Consider the following 17,330-nt stretch of genomic DNA (forward strand, 5'->3'; position numbering starts at 1 on the left):
TACCATTGCCATCCAGCTTGTTCTACATGTTAATGTAACTGGGGGGACCCAACATAGAGTGAAAGAAGTATTACAGTTACACTGTCAAATACCAAGGATAATTTTATAGTACATTAAAGAGGAAGAAGGTGCCAACACTGTATAATAATAAACTTGAGGAATTCTTTTTTTTTTTTCGTATGGCAGTTTCCAAATAATACCTTAATTTTCTGTATCTCTGTGCAGAAAACCGTGTTGCTGATGTGTTAAAGTGCCCACTTTATATCGAAAGAGGAGAAATATCTTTGTATGAATGTAACATTATCACTACAATGGACTGAAAAAATGCTTTTGAAATAGTTCTGTGCGTGTGCATAACCAGGTAAACATATTTAATGGTTTAGAAAAGTGTATATATAATTAATAATCGGCAAGTGCCTGATACGTTTACTCTGAACTTGTGAATATAGCAAAAGAAATATAAATTTTCTTACAATGTTTTGACGTGATATGAAAAAGTCAGTTTGGTGATGACCTACGCCTTGTGATGTCAAATGAGATAAATGCATAATGTGACATTCAATGAGCACCCAGAAAAGAAAAAAAAAATACACCTCATTTCTCATAATTTAATTACTTACAGCAGGTAAAAAAATAACTGAAAAATATGACTATTCGAGTTCCCATAAATATGTCTGTCCCAGCAGTCACAATCATTGGTTAAATGAATGGCTGACCACTGTATCTATTAGCAGTGGAGGTTTTCAGCAGCACTAGTGGTCACGTGGCTCAAAAGGCAGACAGGTTCTCCAAACCTCCTCGCCTAAAACACCAGCTTTTTCTTCAGGGTGCCTGAACAATAAAAAAAGACTAATCAGCGTGTATTCAGTACCAGTGGACTTAAAGTTATTAACTCTTTGTGATTATAGTGGAGGTGAAATACATCAGCACACGTACATGCATCATGATTCAACACACAGACATAAGAGCACTGACAAACGCATTGTACACTCTTAAAAAAGATGGTTCTTTAAGGGTTCATTAGCAAAGAAAATGTTTCTGTATAGAATTGTAAACACTCAAAGAACCCATTTCGTGTTTAAAAAGTTCTTTTCATCGAGAAAGAGTTCTTTTGAAAGATTGGTTTTATATAGAACCTTTTAGAAAAGGATTCTTGTAAACAGCACAAAAAGGGGTTCTTCTATTGTAACATGCCTGACGTAGTAACAATAGAAGAATCCTTTTTGATACTATATAGAACCCTTTTCAAAAAGGTCCATCTACAGCACATTCTCCATCAATCTGAGCAACCATTTCATGATGCAAAGAACCCTTTAATCACGAAAAGGATTCTTTGAGTGTTCATGGTTCTATATAGAACTATTTTCTTAACTAATGAAACCTTAAAGAATCATCTTTAAGAGTGTACTGTAGCACTCTATTGCCACTTTTAAGCAAGCTGGCAGTATTCTTGTGAAAGTGACATGTTTTTGACAAAACAAAGCTGTTGTTAGAGTTAGCATGGTGTGTAGGGCACCTGCTGCTAAACAGAACTTCTAATCACTGAAACATCTGTTCCAGGAGCACTTAAACAGAGTTTTTTAATTTAACTATACTTATGACAGCGTGCTTAGTGGCACGTCTTTCTTTCTAAATCTGTTTATTCATTTTATGTAAACTTAAGTAAAGATTTGAGAGAAAGTGCAGTGATCTTGTAGCAATTATACATTATTCTGAAACCTGGCTCTTCCATGCAAATCCAACCTACCTATTCCAACTAAAGTTGTGATAGTGGTAAAAAAGAAAGTATATATACAGATAAGGATTAAAATGAATAAGTGAAAAAATATAAAATATATATGTGCACTCAAACAGTCATATGCAAATTTGTGTATATTTCAATGTCAAATTATGTTTTGTTGATTTTCAAAGTGAAACACATCTACAAAAACACCACTTAAATCTTCTAAAAAGGCCACTTAGTGTTTTTCTATTTATTTGCTGTATTTAACATACTGAGGGGAAAAAAAAACTAAACTACAAAATGTACCATAACTTTTGCACAGGCTACTTATGTTTTACATGTTTTACAAGGACAGGGCATCACCGTTACATTTTGTGCCTCAGAGATACTAAATAAAGTTAATAAGGGGTTGGGTGCTATTGCCTAGTCCAGGACCTGGGAGAAATACATCTTTCCAAAACTACTCTAGACTGAGACACATTAGTCACAATTACTGCTAGAATATGTCTGGATATGTTCGGCAGCAGATCGATTTCATTTAGTTCTCTTGTTACATGAAGTTTACTGCTAGCTTAAGACCAAAGGTTTTCACCATAAGATGACAGAAACATGAATATCATTCTTCCCTTGATTAAAACAATTTCTCTCACCTTGTTCAATACCATCACGTTTTCTCTTAATGCCAATGGTGAGGTTTTCTTTTTCTTTCAGAGCTTCAGCTGAAGAGTTTGGTCGGGGGAGCTGAGGCCCTGGGGTGGGGGCTGGTCTCTGGCTGAAATATCTCATCTTCAGTGCCTAAAATGTCCATTAAGAAAAGACTGTGAATAAATATGCAGAGGCATGACAGACACATACAAGCAAATAACACACCACTCTCAGTGACAATACAGCCAACTACGACATCTGGAAGCCACCTGAATGGGAAGCAGTCAGAGTGCTTTAATGTCCTGGACACTGATTAAACCATAATCCTAGTGTAACTGATATCCAGCATAAAGTCCTTGACATTATTGCATGTCAGGGCTTAAATCTGAGTCAATGTCCAGTACCTTTGTGGCTGTGAGGCGCGTGCAAGGGTTAAAGGTGAATAGGCCTCGCAGAAGTTCCAGAAGGTCGTCACTAGCCGCGCTGAAAATGTGCTCCAAAGGTGTGCCCGGAAACAGTTTGAAGGACACATAGTCTGGAAGACTGGTCATTCCCTGTAAAACAGATCATCAGTGGAATAATTAGATTGTTATCAGACATATAAATAAACTCTATAGTGAAACAAATACATGACACAGAAAGTACTCACAGGCCAAGTGTCTTCTGTTGGAGTCCCCAAAGCTTCAAATATCTTCGTCAATTGATCCAGGTCAGAATCTCCAGCCAGAAATGGTACCTTGCAATGTAAGAAATCAATTTAGTACACAGAAAAAAGAACACTCAAACAGGCACGAACATCTAAAACAAGAACATCTGTGAAGGCCAATGGCCATGTGACCTACTCTGAGAAGGAGTTCTGCAAGGATGCAGCCCACAGCCCACATGTCCACACCCACACCATACATCCTGGCCCCAAAGAGCAGCTCTGGAGAACGGTACCATCTGAAGTTTTTCATTTGTAAAATATAAAAGAAAATATCTTAGCTGTCAGGACAGCTACATTTTTACATTTTTATTTTTTGACATATTTTTGAAAATAACAGCTTCTTTTTACATGTGCCAAAACTTCATGAAGAATGGACCAACAGAAATGTTCCAAAATTACTTGGAATGAATAATTTCTGCATTATCTTTCATGAAATGTTAAGTTAGTTACCATTTTGGAGATATGAGGTTTATTGAATTTACATTAATATCTTCTGCAGTAAACAAACTTAAATATGCCATTTTTCTTTTGTTTTGGTGCACATGTTTTACTCATTTGCTTAGTTTAACATGCTGGAAAAAATAAAACATACAGCATAAATTGTGCCATATCTTTTGCACATGCCACATGTTTAATTTTTTCCTCTAAATGTGTTAAATTCATAAAATGTGCATTAAAATGTGTATATATTAAATATAATGTGCTCTGAACAGTCTGAATTATTTGAGCCATGGATTCCACAAGATGTTGGAAACATTCCTTTGAGATTCTGGTCCATGTTGACATGACTGCATCATGCAATTCCTGTAAATGTTTCAGGTGCACTTTAAATGCTGCGAATCTCCTGTTCTACCAGATTCCAAAGTTGTTTTAATGTATTCAGATTCAGTGACTGGAAAGACGATGACTGAACACTGAACTCACTGTCTCATGTTCTCATTTTCACGAAAACAGTTTGAGATGACTTTTGCTTTATGACATGGTGCATTATCATGCTGGAAGCAGCCATTAGAAGTGAATTGTGGCCATGAAGGGATACACATGGTCAGAAACAATACTCAAATAGGCTGCGGCATTCAGGGCTTAAGGCAAGGAAAATGTCTGTGCCTGAAATGTGCCCCAGCTTCTAGCTCAAATTTTCCCGCTCCATCTTAGATCTTGTTACAATGACATTTTGGTACCTCATTCTGGCACCTCATGCAACTGCTACTACATTAAAGGTGGAAACAAGAAAATTCGAAAAAGAATCTGGAGAATAAGCTGAGCAGCCAGAACGCTACTCTATTTAAGAGTACACTATTTAAGGTGGAACGGGCAAATTCAAATAAAAAGCTGACGAATAAGACACTGACTTCAAGGCAGTGAATATTTTTGGAGCAGTGGGCTTCTGATTTCAGGACAACAGACTTCAGCTACCATACATAGCCTGCCACACATCTACCTAATATTGACAGTTTAAAAAAAAATCCACAAGCTGGTTTATAATTTGCAAACAATGAAAACTGCAAATGTTTTATTATGTTACATTATGTTACATTAGCTAATCAACTTAGTGTGTGACTCCTCATTTGCTACTGTCAAAGTTTAATGCTGTCAAATGTTGTTGTTTAACCTTGCACTCATTTGTGCAGGTTCAGTGTCCTCAACCTGGCAACCCACGTGAGCTTTGAGTCTGGTGAGGAGGGGACAGGGGCAGATAACTCCAATATTTTCCATTTGGACTGCAGTATCCATTTTAAACGCTTGCTGCTTTTTAAGCAGCACGGTCACATGCATTACGGAGCTGACACCTGACTAAGCCATAGTGTAAACAAAGGTTTCTATTAATAAGAAAATCTGCTTTATTAATGAAAGCTATATAGAGTTCCTTATTACTGCACACATACAACCACATTCTTGCTATGCAATAATAAAAAATATGCAAGAATATTTTTCACAGTCATAAAATAAAGCAACAAGCCACGAAAACCATGCGTTGCTGCAATTTTATCACAGGGAATGACACAAAGCAGAATACAGTCGTCCATCACTGTATATTGCAGTCATTGCATGAACTTTTTGTTGTATAATAATTAACATGAATCACTTTTTAATGCAAAAACATGCATTTCATAAGTACCTTTTGGTCACCAAATTAACCCCGCAAGTCTTATTTAGCGCCAAGCTAACGTCCCTTTTCCCACACTGGGGCTGAAACTCAAACCGCTCCCTGCTCCCTACATAGTGCAATACAATGTAAATTGATGGGCAATATATTATCATCAGCCTGATATTGGAAATAAAGCCAATAATTCCAAGTGATAATTCAGTCCCCCATTCTTACTTCACACACATGCAGTATCAGCTACAATAAGGTGATCATACCTGGTCACTACTTGATGCGTATAGACTCTATTAGGGCTTCCAAAGGCTTTTGCCAATCCAAAATCCGCAAGTTTCAGGACCCCATTTTCATCTAACAGTAAATTATTGGGCTTTAAATCCTGGAAGAGAGGAAAGAGACGATGAAATGAAATTTCTTGATTTTATTTCTTGATATTTCTTGATATTAAGAGAGAAAATGTCCCATTAAAACTTACTCTGTGTAGGATCCAGTGACTGTGCATGTATTCTAGTCCCTGCAGGGTCATCAGGATGTATGCCTTGATGTTGGCTGGTGTCAGTACAAGACTAGTGTCCTTTATGATCACCTGAAAAAAGAGGGAAAAAAAAACAAACAAAAAAAAAACATTACACAAATTTCCTCCCTAAAATGCTAACATTCTTATGAATAAACCTACATTTCACAATGAGATTTGTGAATGTAAGGTTCAAAGGGCATATTCAGCAGACAAATCGCATCATTAAAAAAAACCAAAAAAAAAACTGTACAATCATGTTGTACATGTTTTGTTTCCATTATATGTTGCACATAGCAATTCCGTTCCTCTGCAAACCAAATAAATACGCGAAGCTCCATTTTACAATTGACCATCTGTAAAATAATGAGTGACAACTCAGCCAGTGAGCCAAACTCCTCAGAACAATCATGGGGAGGTAACAACAGATGCAGTAATAGAAATCATTTTTTTGGTTGTTTTAAATTAAGCCACACATTTAGTTGATTCTCAAACATTTGTGTGCACTGAACATAACATTGTTTTTCAATAACAAAATGTTTTCTCTGTGTGCTTTTATATGTTCATCTGTGTTACTAAACTTCTGTTAGCAGAGGTGCTACTAATGTTACCAGGAGGCCTGAGCTGAAAGACAAATGGACATAACAACAGTAAATAGGGCAGGCGGGACTTGTCAGAACTCTGCAAAAGGTCAGTTGAGAACTGGCAGTACAGAAAATTCATAAGAGCAGAAGATTCTTTTTCTAATCCAGACTCAATCCCATTCAGCTAGTAAATTTTCACTAATACACGGCAACAAACTCTTTCCAAACAGCAAATAGCAACAGAAAAAAGGCCCTCAGCAAACAAGTACTCTGTCAACCCACATTATAACCATTAAAACAGGTTAAAAATAAACATGTGCTATGTTTTGCTATCACATCTCATCCTCATAAAATCATTTGCCTGCTTTTGGCATCTGCCCTCTAATTTCATAATAGCTGTTTGGCTAAAGTGATAAAAGAGGCCATATTGATTTTTAAAGTACCATTAGGAGGGGCCATCTGCCTTTTCTCCACTCCGCTTTTGCTTTTTGCTGCTAAAATCCAATTAGGACTTGAGCTGAATGCAAAGTCTGAAGGGGCCAGTTTTAAATAGTATGACAAAAGCACACAGAGACGCTTAGGACTCATAAGTAGTTGGCATGTAAATGCTGGCAAATCCGGTCCCATGTTTACCTCCAGATCTGTCTCCATGAAGTCGAACACGAGGCTGATGTTGGATTTGTGTCCAAAGGCATCAAGGAGCTTTAGAAGCATTGAAAGAAAAGATGATTAACATTAAAGCACAAGTGTAAGTACTTTGATATGCATTATATCCAAATGCTTCGCTTTGTGTGGCTAATACTGCTCGACTATCGCTACAGAGTTCTTTCATATTACTTACTCCAATAATGTTTGGATGGCTTAGCTCTTGCAACAACTTAATCTCTCTGAGAGCTGTTCTGTTGATGCCTGAAAGACAAGATGAGAAGCTGATGTGAGACAAAAACAAACAAAATATGGCAATATTATCTGAAGAAAATGGCGCAGGCCAGTGCACATACCATCTTTGGCCTCTGTTCTGTGTCCGACTTTAATCTGTTCAGAATAAAAACGAGAAGTTTACAGAGCCGTCATTCAGAAGATAAACTGAAGATGATAAAATTTACATAAATGCTAATTTTCAGCTATTCTGATCATTATTCAGTATTTAATACTAAAAGCTTACTTCTTACCTTCTTAATTGCAACAATGGTATTTGTAGTTTTGTCTCTTGCCTTGTAAACAGTGGCAAACTGCAAAGGTCATAGAACAACAGGAGATGTGATGAATGATGAATGATGAATGATCTCAAAGCATAAAACTGCTTCTACAAACACAGGTTAAATAATAAGAATGTAAAAACACAACGTACCATGTTGTAATATGCAGCAAAACAATTAGATACATTTATTCTTAATAAAAAAGGGTTTTAAATAGTACTACACATGGTTCTTTGACTTGTAGCAATAGTGGAAGCCTTTTTTTTGCTTTTTTTGTTACAGAACCATTTTTAAGGGTTTTTAGTTGGCTTTCCATCATAGAGAAAAACCAATTATGCATTTAAATGGTTCTTAGACTGTTTATGGCTCTACACGGAACCACCGCCTTTACTAAAGAACCCTTGAAGAATCATTTTTTTAAAAGGTGTACTGTAACTATCATGTCAGCTTGGGGTTAATATATTAGCTTGTGGCTAGTCCATTAGATTAGGACTTAAGGCACAGCTTTTGGTTCAAATATTGTACTTTTGTAATGCTGAATGCTGTACTAAACTGAAAATGTTACTATTACATATAAAGCACATTTTAAACCACTTCTTCTGTTTTTCTGTATCAAAAATGTATCGAATTAAGAGACTATTGTATCAAATCAAATCATGAATTTTGTGAATCATTATAGCCTAAATAAATGAGAAGCTAACCAGAAGGCCACCAAGGGAGCACAAAAATAATGAGAGTCAAAAATGTTCAATACTGACACAATAACTATGACAATACTGATTCCTAAACAATACGTTTTTCCATACCTAAGTGGGTGTAACTGACACTAGAACTGCACTGTAGAAAGTGGATGTATTTACAGATCACAATTAAATGCTAATTAATCGAGAAGCACTGACAATGAAAATATGCTTATGGAATGTAGTTTAGACAGAATATCAGCACTCTGGATTGTGGAACAAGCATGTTTATTGGCTCACAGATGCTAAAAGGATTGACAACTTGGGTGATAAAATTTGGTATTGAATGACATGGAATATTTCAATACTCTTTAGTATTGAAGTAATTCAGCTGACACTGTGAAAGTAGTCAATTTCGATACCTGGTCCTAGACGTACTGTACTGTGCAAAAAAATGACTGTCCATCATAGAAATAAAAACTATCTACCAAAAAAACAGATCCAGACACTCCTCAAGTAATGAGCAGGTGACAATGATGTCATTTACCAGACAAAATCAGTCAACTATTAAGGTTCTTTAATTTTATAAATTATCTGGTCTAGAATCAAACTAAACATGGGGAAGAAGGACTCAACTGTTATGCTACGTATAACTGGAGCAAACTGCCGTAAGATCTTAGATGTGCCCCAAATGTAGTGATTTGTAAATCTATTTCTCTTTTCATGGCTTATGACTGAGCTCTAAAATTTGCACTCTATTTTTAAATGGACTTTTGCCCATAATAAGCTCATTTTAATGACACTTAAGCCCTTTAATTTCTTTTTTTGTTTTTATTAGACTTTTATGTACTTTGCACTGCCTTGTAATTATCTGTTTGATAAGCTACTGTCATTTTATTTTTTCACTCTTAAGCATTTTGTTTTTTTTCCTTTTGAGAAGACATTCCTTTTTGCTTTTATTTATGTGACGCACACTGTATTGCCTTTGTGTATGAAACATGCTGTATAAATAAACATGTCTTGCCTACAATAAAACACTAATTGAAAATGAGAGATGTGGGCAACGGCAAAGCAATCTAGGTGTTGTTAACAAGCAGGACATAAATAAAAGCAAACCCAGAAGAAATTAAGAGCTACTGGTAAAAGATTAAAATATATTTAAGCAATAGAACATGAGAGGGAGAGGGGGTGGCATGCACGAGCCGAAGGCGATAACACACGACCTTGAGCGTTCTATTGCTTTTATACAACAGTTAAATAAATAAAGTAAGAAACAAATAAATTGTGAACACGGCATTTAACATGTTTTAATGTTAGTGATTCCTTCCGCCAAATTATAGTTCCTTCGTTCTCCAGCTCCTCACACAGACCAACTGACAGTTTGGGAATTTAGTGTAGTCTCATCTTCAGAGTCTGCCCAAATCGGCTGTCGGTCAAATGTGATCTTAAAAGTGTCTATTTTCTGTTTATGTGCAAAGTAAGAAGTAAAAACGTTCAAATGGCGTGAGCGTCTCCTACAGCTGTTAAAGTCGTTGCTTAGCAACGGCGTCTCAGCGGAGTGATAGTGTTTGTGAAAAACCTGTGATGTTATGGCAAAATAACAGCACAGTTAAAACGCTTCTCAACCAATCAGCTTGCATGGCCGGAACTAACTGTTGCATAAAATTTTATATACAAAACCAAAAACCAATATCACGATAAATCATGTCACAATACGGTTTTCTGAGCATACTGTGGACACTGTCAGTAGTTAAAGAGCACTGACTGTGTTTCCTTACAAAATTAGGGCTGTATTTAACATTGAACAAAAATCAACGCAGTTGTAGGTTTCTTATTATAAATAATATATTATTACTATTACTATTATTGTATTTTATTTTATGTTTTGTCTGTTCTAGCCTATTAAATCTCAGAAAAACTAAACATTGTGATGCCTATCCTATATCATGAAAAAGTACCGTGATATATTTTTGCCTTATCGCCCACCCCTATAGTATATAAATGTATATATTATACTAAATATTATTATTTAAAAACACTCTGCAAAGTACGAACTCTTTAAAACTGTAAATGTAAATATATCTTGGTTAGTCACTATCCACATTTGACAGGAAAGCTGGTTACTATATCATCAGGCTTAGGAACATGACACACCGATTCACCTTCATATAACGACGCCATTCATTTGTTCACGTCAAATGTCTGCATTTTATTTCTTCAATTTAATACTGGACTTCATGGCTGATGAACAACTGAACTACTATAGTGAACTACTAACTATGATTTACTCTGTGGGTTTAATGAAATCCCTAAAGAGTTAAGAGGGAAACGCAGACACAGCTCCTCAGAGCGGTACCGTTATCGGTTATTTCACCGTCACGATAACTTATAACGTTAATGCTGCCGCTCGGCGGCTACGTTGCTAAGCTAACGGGGTCCAATTTTTTTTATTTTACCGATAAAGCTGCACAAGGATCACTTCGGTTGGCACATTAAGCGCATTTCGTGTTGGGCATTACCTGTCCCTCTCCAAGAAAGTCCAGTTTTTCGTACCGCTTCGTTCTGGACTTCACGTCCAAAGCCATGATGTGAGCCCTTTGTGAAAAGCCAAGCTGCTGAAGCTGCTGCTCAGTTAAAGCGCTCGAAACACATCCGGGGGAAACAAAAGTCTCAGGGAATGTTCCTGGGACGCGACATGCGTGCAGATCCTCTGATCTACAAATCATAAACTCGACCATTCCAAGGACCTTGTTATTTACAGATTAGCGAAACTACGCATGGCTGCGTGAAATCCTCCATTCGCCAAATAACAGCTAATGAAGCTCTCACTGAAATTAACTCGTGATGAACAGATGTTGTTTCTGTTTACAGTCATTTCTTGTCTGATAAAAGTAATATAAGCTATATAAAATAGGGGACTATCTTCTCTGAAGAAGGGGCTTAATTCGTTTTATAAAAGGGACTGTAATCCTGACGATTACTACAATTTCTACTAAAACAAAAAAAATGCATATTATGTGCAGACCCCTCCAAATATTGTAATCGGTTTGTTTTGGTGGCCGTATCCTCCGCAGATAACTGTGACTCTTTCACTCCTCCTCCCTGCAGAGGTCGCTATTGTCCATTTCAAAAAACACCTCATTGTCAGACATTTTTCAGAACATAAAATCATTATGCAGGGTGGTATGAGGAGACAGGACTGTGAAATAAACCGACAAATATATAATCAATATAAATAAATCTTTATATGCTGCTTGTTCTACTTGAGATTCGTGTTCCAAATGCTTGAGAATGGGAATAGACATGTAGGTGTGAGCCAGGCTAACATTCAGAGAAAGAATCTCCAGTGGTCTGTCCACAGCTGTTCACCTGAAGCTTTGATGTAAAAACAAATGGAGTGACAGTTATAGTGACTCCATGCATATGACAGCTGTGAGCAATAGGGCAGTAATGATTTCAATACATTATCAAAAAACAGAGCAAGGATGAAAGTTCAAAACACTGTATTGAAATGTATCATGCCTCTCTCTCTTTTTACCCTGCTTAGTGGAAACCACTGTCACATCTAGGTGCATCTTAGCTGTTTTTGTATTGTTTATGACTCTTTTATAAAATCACTATTTTGTACAAGGACATGCTACTTGGCAAATATATTATCTTTAATGTGTACTATCTGACCCAAACCAGTGTGTGTAGCATAGAGACCCAGATTTCTTCACAGTGGTGTTGATAGGAACCAATATCTACACAATATCCACAACGCAAATATGACTATTTTATTCACTAGAACAACCAGTGAGCCTGCATGTGTGTTCTGAGTTTTTAGATGTAATGTTGATAATGATAAAGTAAGAACTGCATATTATATATATATATATATATATATATATATATATATATATATATTATATATATATATATATATATATATATTGCCTCACAGCAAGAAGGGTTTGATTCCCTGGCTGGGCAACCAGGGTCTGTGATGGACTGGTGACCTGTGCAATGCGTGTGGCTTAGGCCAACATATTTTAGTAAAACTATGTCTCAGACATCAGGCAGCGCATTCACAACTATTTTTCTATAATGGCTTTCTGTGATGTAGCTTTAAGAGGCATTAAACACTTCAGACGTCTGGTTTCTATCAACAATACTGTGAACAATTCTTGGTATGTTTTTCTAGATTGGAGCATTTGATATCAAACTACTCTTAATGACATCTTAATCATTTATTTATGCTCAATTTCCTGTTTTAAAACAGTACATATACATATATATACATATATATATATATATATATATATATATCTATATATAAATTTAAATTTAATACTTTGTATATTTTTCTTGTAATCCTTGTACATATACATACATATCTTTATACTTTTATTGTTTATTCTATTTTATATATTGTTTGTATATTTCCTGCTGCTCTGTCTTCTGTGCTGCTGTAACACCGCAAATTTCCCCGTTGTGGGATTAATAAAGGATTATCTTATATATATATATATAAAATATACATGTATAAATATATAGTTACACTCCTAATAAACATTTGACATTTGATTAATGAGCATTGCTTGAGGGGATAAAAGTGGATGCTGTTCAAAGACAATATCATTCCCCATTAAAACTGCCAACCCCCCTTTTCCATCTCCTTTGGATTAATATGTTTTATACCAACTACGATTGCTACTATCTATACTTCCATTCCATACACATTTGCTTTGGAGAAATCCACAAAAATTGGTTTAGTGTTCAACCATCTGTGTGCAAGAAACGGTGGCAGTGCCAGTCAAATGAATAAAATGCTCAAGTTACAATCTGTGATTGGGAGGCTAATTAGCAGACTGACAGGTGTTAGTAACAGGAACAGTGTTTTAGTTCACAGTTTCTGTCACATCTTTCTCAGGCCTGCAAGTGCGAAATTCAGTGCCAATTGCCCTTGCAACTGATACTCAAGTCTTTGGAATAAAAGAGGATTTGAAAGTCAATCATGACAATAGTTTCTTATCTCATATATGCACTCCATGTTAATGTCTATGCATTGCCTAAAGATGCATTTAATGTTTTTTTCAAGAACTGTGCTCATGCATATAAAGCTTTGCTTTCAGGATCGTTTTCAGGCCTGGTTTCCTTTTCAATACCTTTTTGTTTGACTTGTTTACTGTACACTTTATAACACCATCAGAAGTTTCCCATCTTAACAGGAAGTGGTTGGCTCAGGCTCTTTTCTTTTTGCGAACGCCCACTTCCTCTGACTTTGATAAACACATTTGTGGTTTGGTGCACTAACCCCATCAGATAAATTTCCCCAACTGCTGTCGAAGCTGGTGTCCTCAAATTACAAAATGATTTTCTGGGTGGTTTTGTGACACAAATGCGATTTGGAGGCACCTAATTCTAATAGATAGGATAGCATTGTTCTAAATGAGATATAGAATTATCATGAACACTTTCTTTCTCAGTACAAAGTTGCCCTGCATTTACAACAATACTCTGGTTAAATGAAGAAAAAAAGGTAAGCAAATATGCTGTAAATGGGTCAAGCAAGAAGTAATAACTGCGTTCGACCAAGACAAATCTCTATCTTGTTCCACATTTTCCATGTATTGCATGCTTTCTTTGTAGGCCGTAAATCTTATTCTCCATGCATGCACAATTAGAGTTCAACTCACCATCCAAATTGCAATATGAGTAAAATGGATTGCATGGTTAATCATGTGCTTTTGCCGTTATTATAAATCTCATGTGGATGCATGATATAAAACAAATCATTTTAGTGCTTTATTTTTGCAGACAGATCAACAGAACCTTCACAAAATCAGAAAACTCGCTCAGGAACGAGACACAGCTAGCTGGATTCATGCTGCAGTCATTCTGCTCCCTGTGGAGCTCGAGATGATTCATTCCACAACTGTTAGGTTTGGTAGCGAGTGGGCAGATGTTGAGTGAATCTGAGAAACCAAATCAACACACTCAGGCCTGAGCGCTCCTTCCCTTGAATGACTTACTAATGAGTTGAAAGTGTCTCTCTCCTGAAATACCAGCACATTCAAAGTTTACTTCTGAAAAACAGCTGTGCGCTTTAAGACCACAGTCATTTCTTGCCTTTTAATAGACACCATGATTGATCCAAACTGATTGTGAATAGATAAATTCGTGGGCTACCTTCTCTGAAAATGGGGTTGTGGAGAATGAATCATGCCTTGACTTACTGAGCAATTTAGAGAAGACTGACATAATTGTGCTTGTGGGTCAAATACACTTTCAGAACAAAAGGTGCATTACTTATCGAGAGTTATTAGAAAGAGTTTCCTGAAGATGATTAAAATCAAGGGCCTCATTCACCAACTGTTCTTAAGAAGAAATTTCTTCTTAAATCCACTTACGCAGTTTTCACAAAGACTCATTAATATTTTCTTATTTGAGATTTGTTTTTAGGTAAGAACAGAATCTACACACACTCAAGAGCACAAAAGTGCAAACAGTTCTGTGGTTTAAGGACACGTCATGAATCTGAAGTAGACTTTTTCTTCCGTTCTCAAGAACAAATTTAAGAAAAAACTTAGGATGATCTTGGTGAATCAAACCCAACAGCTTGTGTTTGGTAATATAACAGTGTCGTGTCACCATTGCAGTTAATTGTAATGACAGATGTCATAATGTTTGATGTTACATTACAGTGCAAATGTAAGAGATCACCTTTCATCTATTCAATTAGATCATTTTAGTTATTCATTTTTCAGCATCAGGAAGAAAAGAGTTCACTATTAGGCAAACAACAGGCCTTTTTATTTATGTGTTATAAATGCTTATTAATGCCTTTTGGTCTTTAAGACCTAATTACTATAGTTAGCTGTCACAACGTCAAACATTATGTTGTGACAATAAACAGTAATGATAAACATGATATTGTTATATTACTGAATGTAATCTATCATAACAACTTATGACAGTATATGATATCTGCCAAGACATGTTTATGGCATGATTATGTTTATGTTACATAGCAAATTATAAATAAAATGTTACCAAAAAAGTGGTGCTTTGAATTTGCATGAAAAGTGGTTGCACAGGAACACAATGTGTGACATCAGCACAATCCTTGTGAAAAGTAAGCAAACTGAAAGACAAGACTGTGTTGATATATTATATTCGTGTGCACTCGACACATTTGAGTCATATAAATTTAAAGCAGCACTTTTTCAGTGGAGTAGCTGTGGGGATGAACTCAACACCGTCAATCTTGACAGTTACTGCATGGAAATAAATGCTTGCACAGCTTTCAGCTGATGCATGTACTGTGCATACAGTCATTGTGGGTATTTCACACACTGGTTAAGTCACACATCAGAATGAAGAACACGCTGACGCCTCTGGGGCTCACACGCTGTTACAGAACCTGAAAAGTGACCCAGGTGTGCATACACCAGCTTCTTATTTATAATGCAGTTACAGCCATAGTGAGCACATATTTCAAGAAGAAACAACGCATTTGTTCTGCATACAATAGGCTGAAAAACCGCCTTGGCTCTCTGTGTTGAGAAAATTAAAAATGTATAGTCTATGCAGACCACTGGGGTCTCTGAACTCCTTGCATGTGGTATCCATGGCAACATTTGCGGTGCAAAAAAATCGGTGGACCTCTTTGCATCACTGCCAGTCTGGGTGATTTTCTGGGTTGACCTACGAGGATTATTTACTAACGCAGTCAACACATTGATTGGCTGTCAAGGGAACAGCAGCTGACCTCTATATTGAAGAGGTCTTAGTGTATCATTACAAAACCCCTCACAATCAATACAAGCCTCACATATAAGCCCACATCCAATCTGTGGGGTGAGGGAGGTGAACTGTGTAGACTGAGATGAAAACAGAGGCTAGAGGAAAATTAATTACCCAGTCGGCATCCATTCTTTTCCCCTGAACCTCGATTGCTCTTGCTAAGTGTCTTAAATTGCATTTGTAGCCACAGCGAGTTAGCGTCACAGCCAAGGACTTATTTTATGAGCTAATGCTCATCAAAATTATTGACTAGATCATAAAGAGAAGAGAAATACAACTCGTCAAATCATAATCATTAAAACAATGAAACTCAATAAGAAATAACATTAAATATGAGTGAAAATGAGCCTGTGTTAAAGGCCCCTATCACTGAAAACTGAGGTTTCTGGAGGTTTTTTTTTTTTAAATAATGTGTGCACACTGGTAAAGGTCCAGAACATACTGCTCACTCCCCAGTCCATATATAGATACTAAGTGGCAAAAAACAGCATGGTTAACTTTTTTGTTTACTTGTGATGTCACAAAAAACAACACATTTCCATATATTCAACAATTCATCCTACAGCAGCTTAGCTCCGCCCATTCATGCTGAAGTTATAAGGAGTATTTTGGCCCATACTGCTTTTTGAATGAGGCACAATATATGGCCAATCAGAACAGAGGTAATTTACATATTGTATTAAAGGCACAGTTTTTAAACTTGTTTTAAAAGCCAAGTTTGGAAAAAGTAATGTTTAAAGAGATTATGACTGAAAAATGTAGGATATGGGCCCTTTAACAATCCAATGTGCCTTAATCTACAGGTACTTGCATAGGCTGCACTGTCAGGGCCTTTTATCAGATATCAGCTTGCGCTTTTGGATTCTGCTTCGGATCTTCTGTTCAGTGAGGTGTTGGCATGTGAGGCCCTGTGGTGCACATCTAAGAACCATTTTCTAGATTTACTTGCAATGGTTAAGGTTCTAGCTCTGGATTTGGGAGGGGACAACTTGTTCTTGAATCAGTTCAGGAGAGCCTCTTCTACTCACGCCCTGTGTGTTGCTGTTACACCCATCTTTGGCGCCCCTACCAACGCTGTAATAATGGCACCATGCCAGAGATGGAAATAATGAGGCAAGAAGCTGTAAAATGTTATGAACCAGCCACATTATGAAAAGGTAAAACCTCAAAGTAAATGCTTGAAATAAGGGAGCAGTGAGACTGGCATTCCACATGTTATATTTCGTTATGTCTTATTTCACACACTTATGCCTTAACAAATTACTGTATAGAGCTGTTGACACTTTAAATATAACAATAAAGGCAATAACTAAACAGACACTGAATTGGTAGGAGTGTTACAATCAACCAGTGCCTGATGCTTTTATGTTATGCTAACATTTGCAAG

The 17,330-nt window shown here is 36.5% G+C and overlaps 1 protein-coding gene across 2 annotated transcripts in view; it reads right to left on the reverse strand.

Annotated features, from left to right (window-relative positions):
* Positions 1 to 588: 588 nt before the first annotated feature.
* cdk7 (cyclin-dependent kinase 7) overlaps positions 589 to 17,330 on the reverse strand; it is a 104,592-nt gene continuing 87,850 nt past the window's right edge. Inside the window, exons 1-12 of one of the 2 annotated variants that reach the window (XM_036598742.1) lie at positions 10,675 to 10,792; positions 7,449 to 7,508; positions 7,278 to 7,311; positions 7,118 to 7,185; positions 6,910 to 6,978; positions 5,654 to 5,764; positions 5,439 to 5,557; positions 3,211 to 3,310; positions 3,018 to 3,104; positions 2,773 to 2,922; positions 2,374 to 2,518; positions 589 to 831 (exon numbers count right to left, since the gene is read on the reverse strand). In XM_036598742.1, the coding sequence (XP_036454635.1) occupies positions 803 to 831; positions 2,374 to 2,518; positions 2,773 to 2,922; positions 3,018 to 3,104; positions 3,211 to 3,310; positions 5,439 to 5,557; positions 5,654 to 5,764; positions 6,910 to 6,978; positions 7,118 to 7,185; positions 7,278 to 7,311; positions 7,449 to 7,508; positions 10,675 to 10,740 (1,038 nt within the window). In that variant the 5' untranslated portion in view covers positions 10,741 to 10,792 and the 3' untranslated portion in view covers positions 589 to 802. Of the gene's footprint in view, positions 832 to 2,373; positions 2,519 to 2,772; positions 2,923 to 3,017; positions 3,105 to 3,210; positions 3,311 to 5,438; positions 5,558 to 5,653; positions 5,765 to 6,909; positions 6,979 to 7,117; positions 7,186 to 7,277; positions 7,312 to 7,448; positions 7,509 to 10,674; positions 10,793 to 17,330 lie in introns of those variants that run through there. The other variant, XM_036598743.1, reaches the window with a different exon arrangement.

The sequence above is a fragment of the Colossoma macropomum genome, unplaced genomic scaffold (assembly GCF_904425465.1).
Source record: "Colossoma macropomum unplaced genomic scaffold, Colossoma_macropomum, whole genome shotgun sequence".
NCBI classification, from domain to species: Eukaryota; Metazoa; Chordata; class Actinopteri; order Characiformes; family Serrasalmidae; genus Colossoma; species Colossoma macropomum.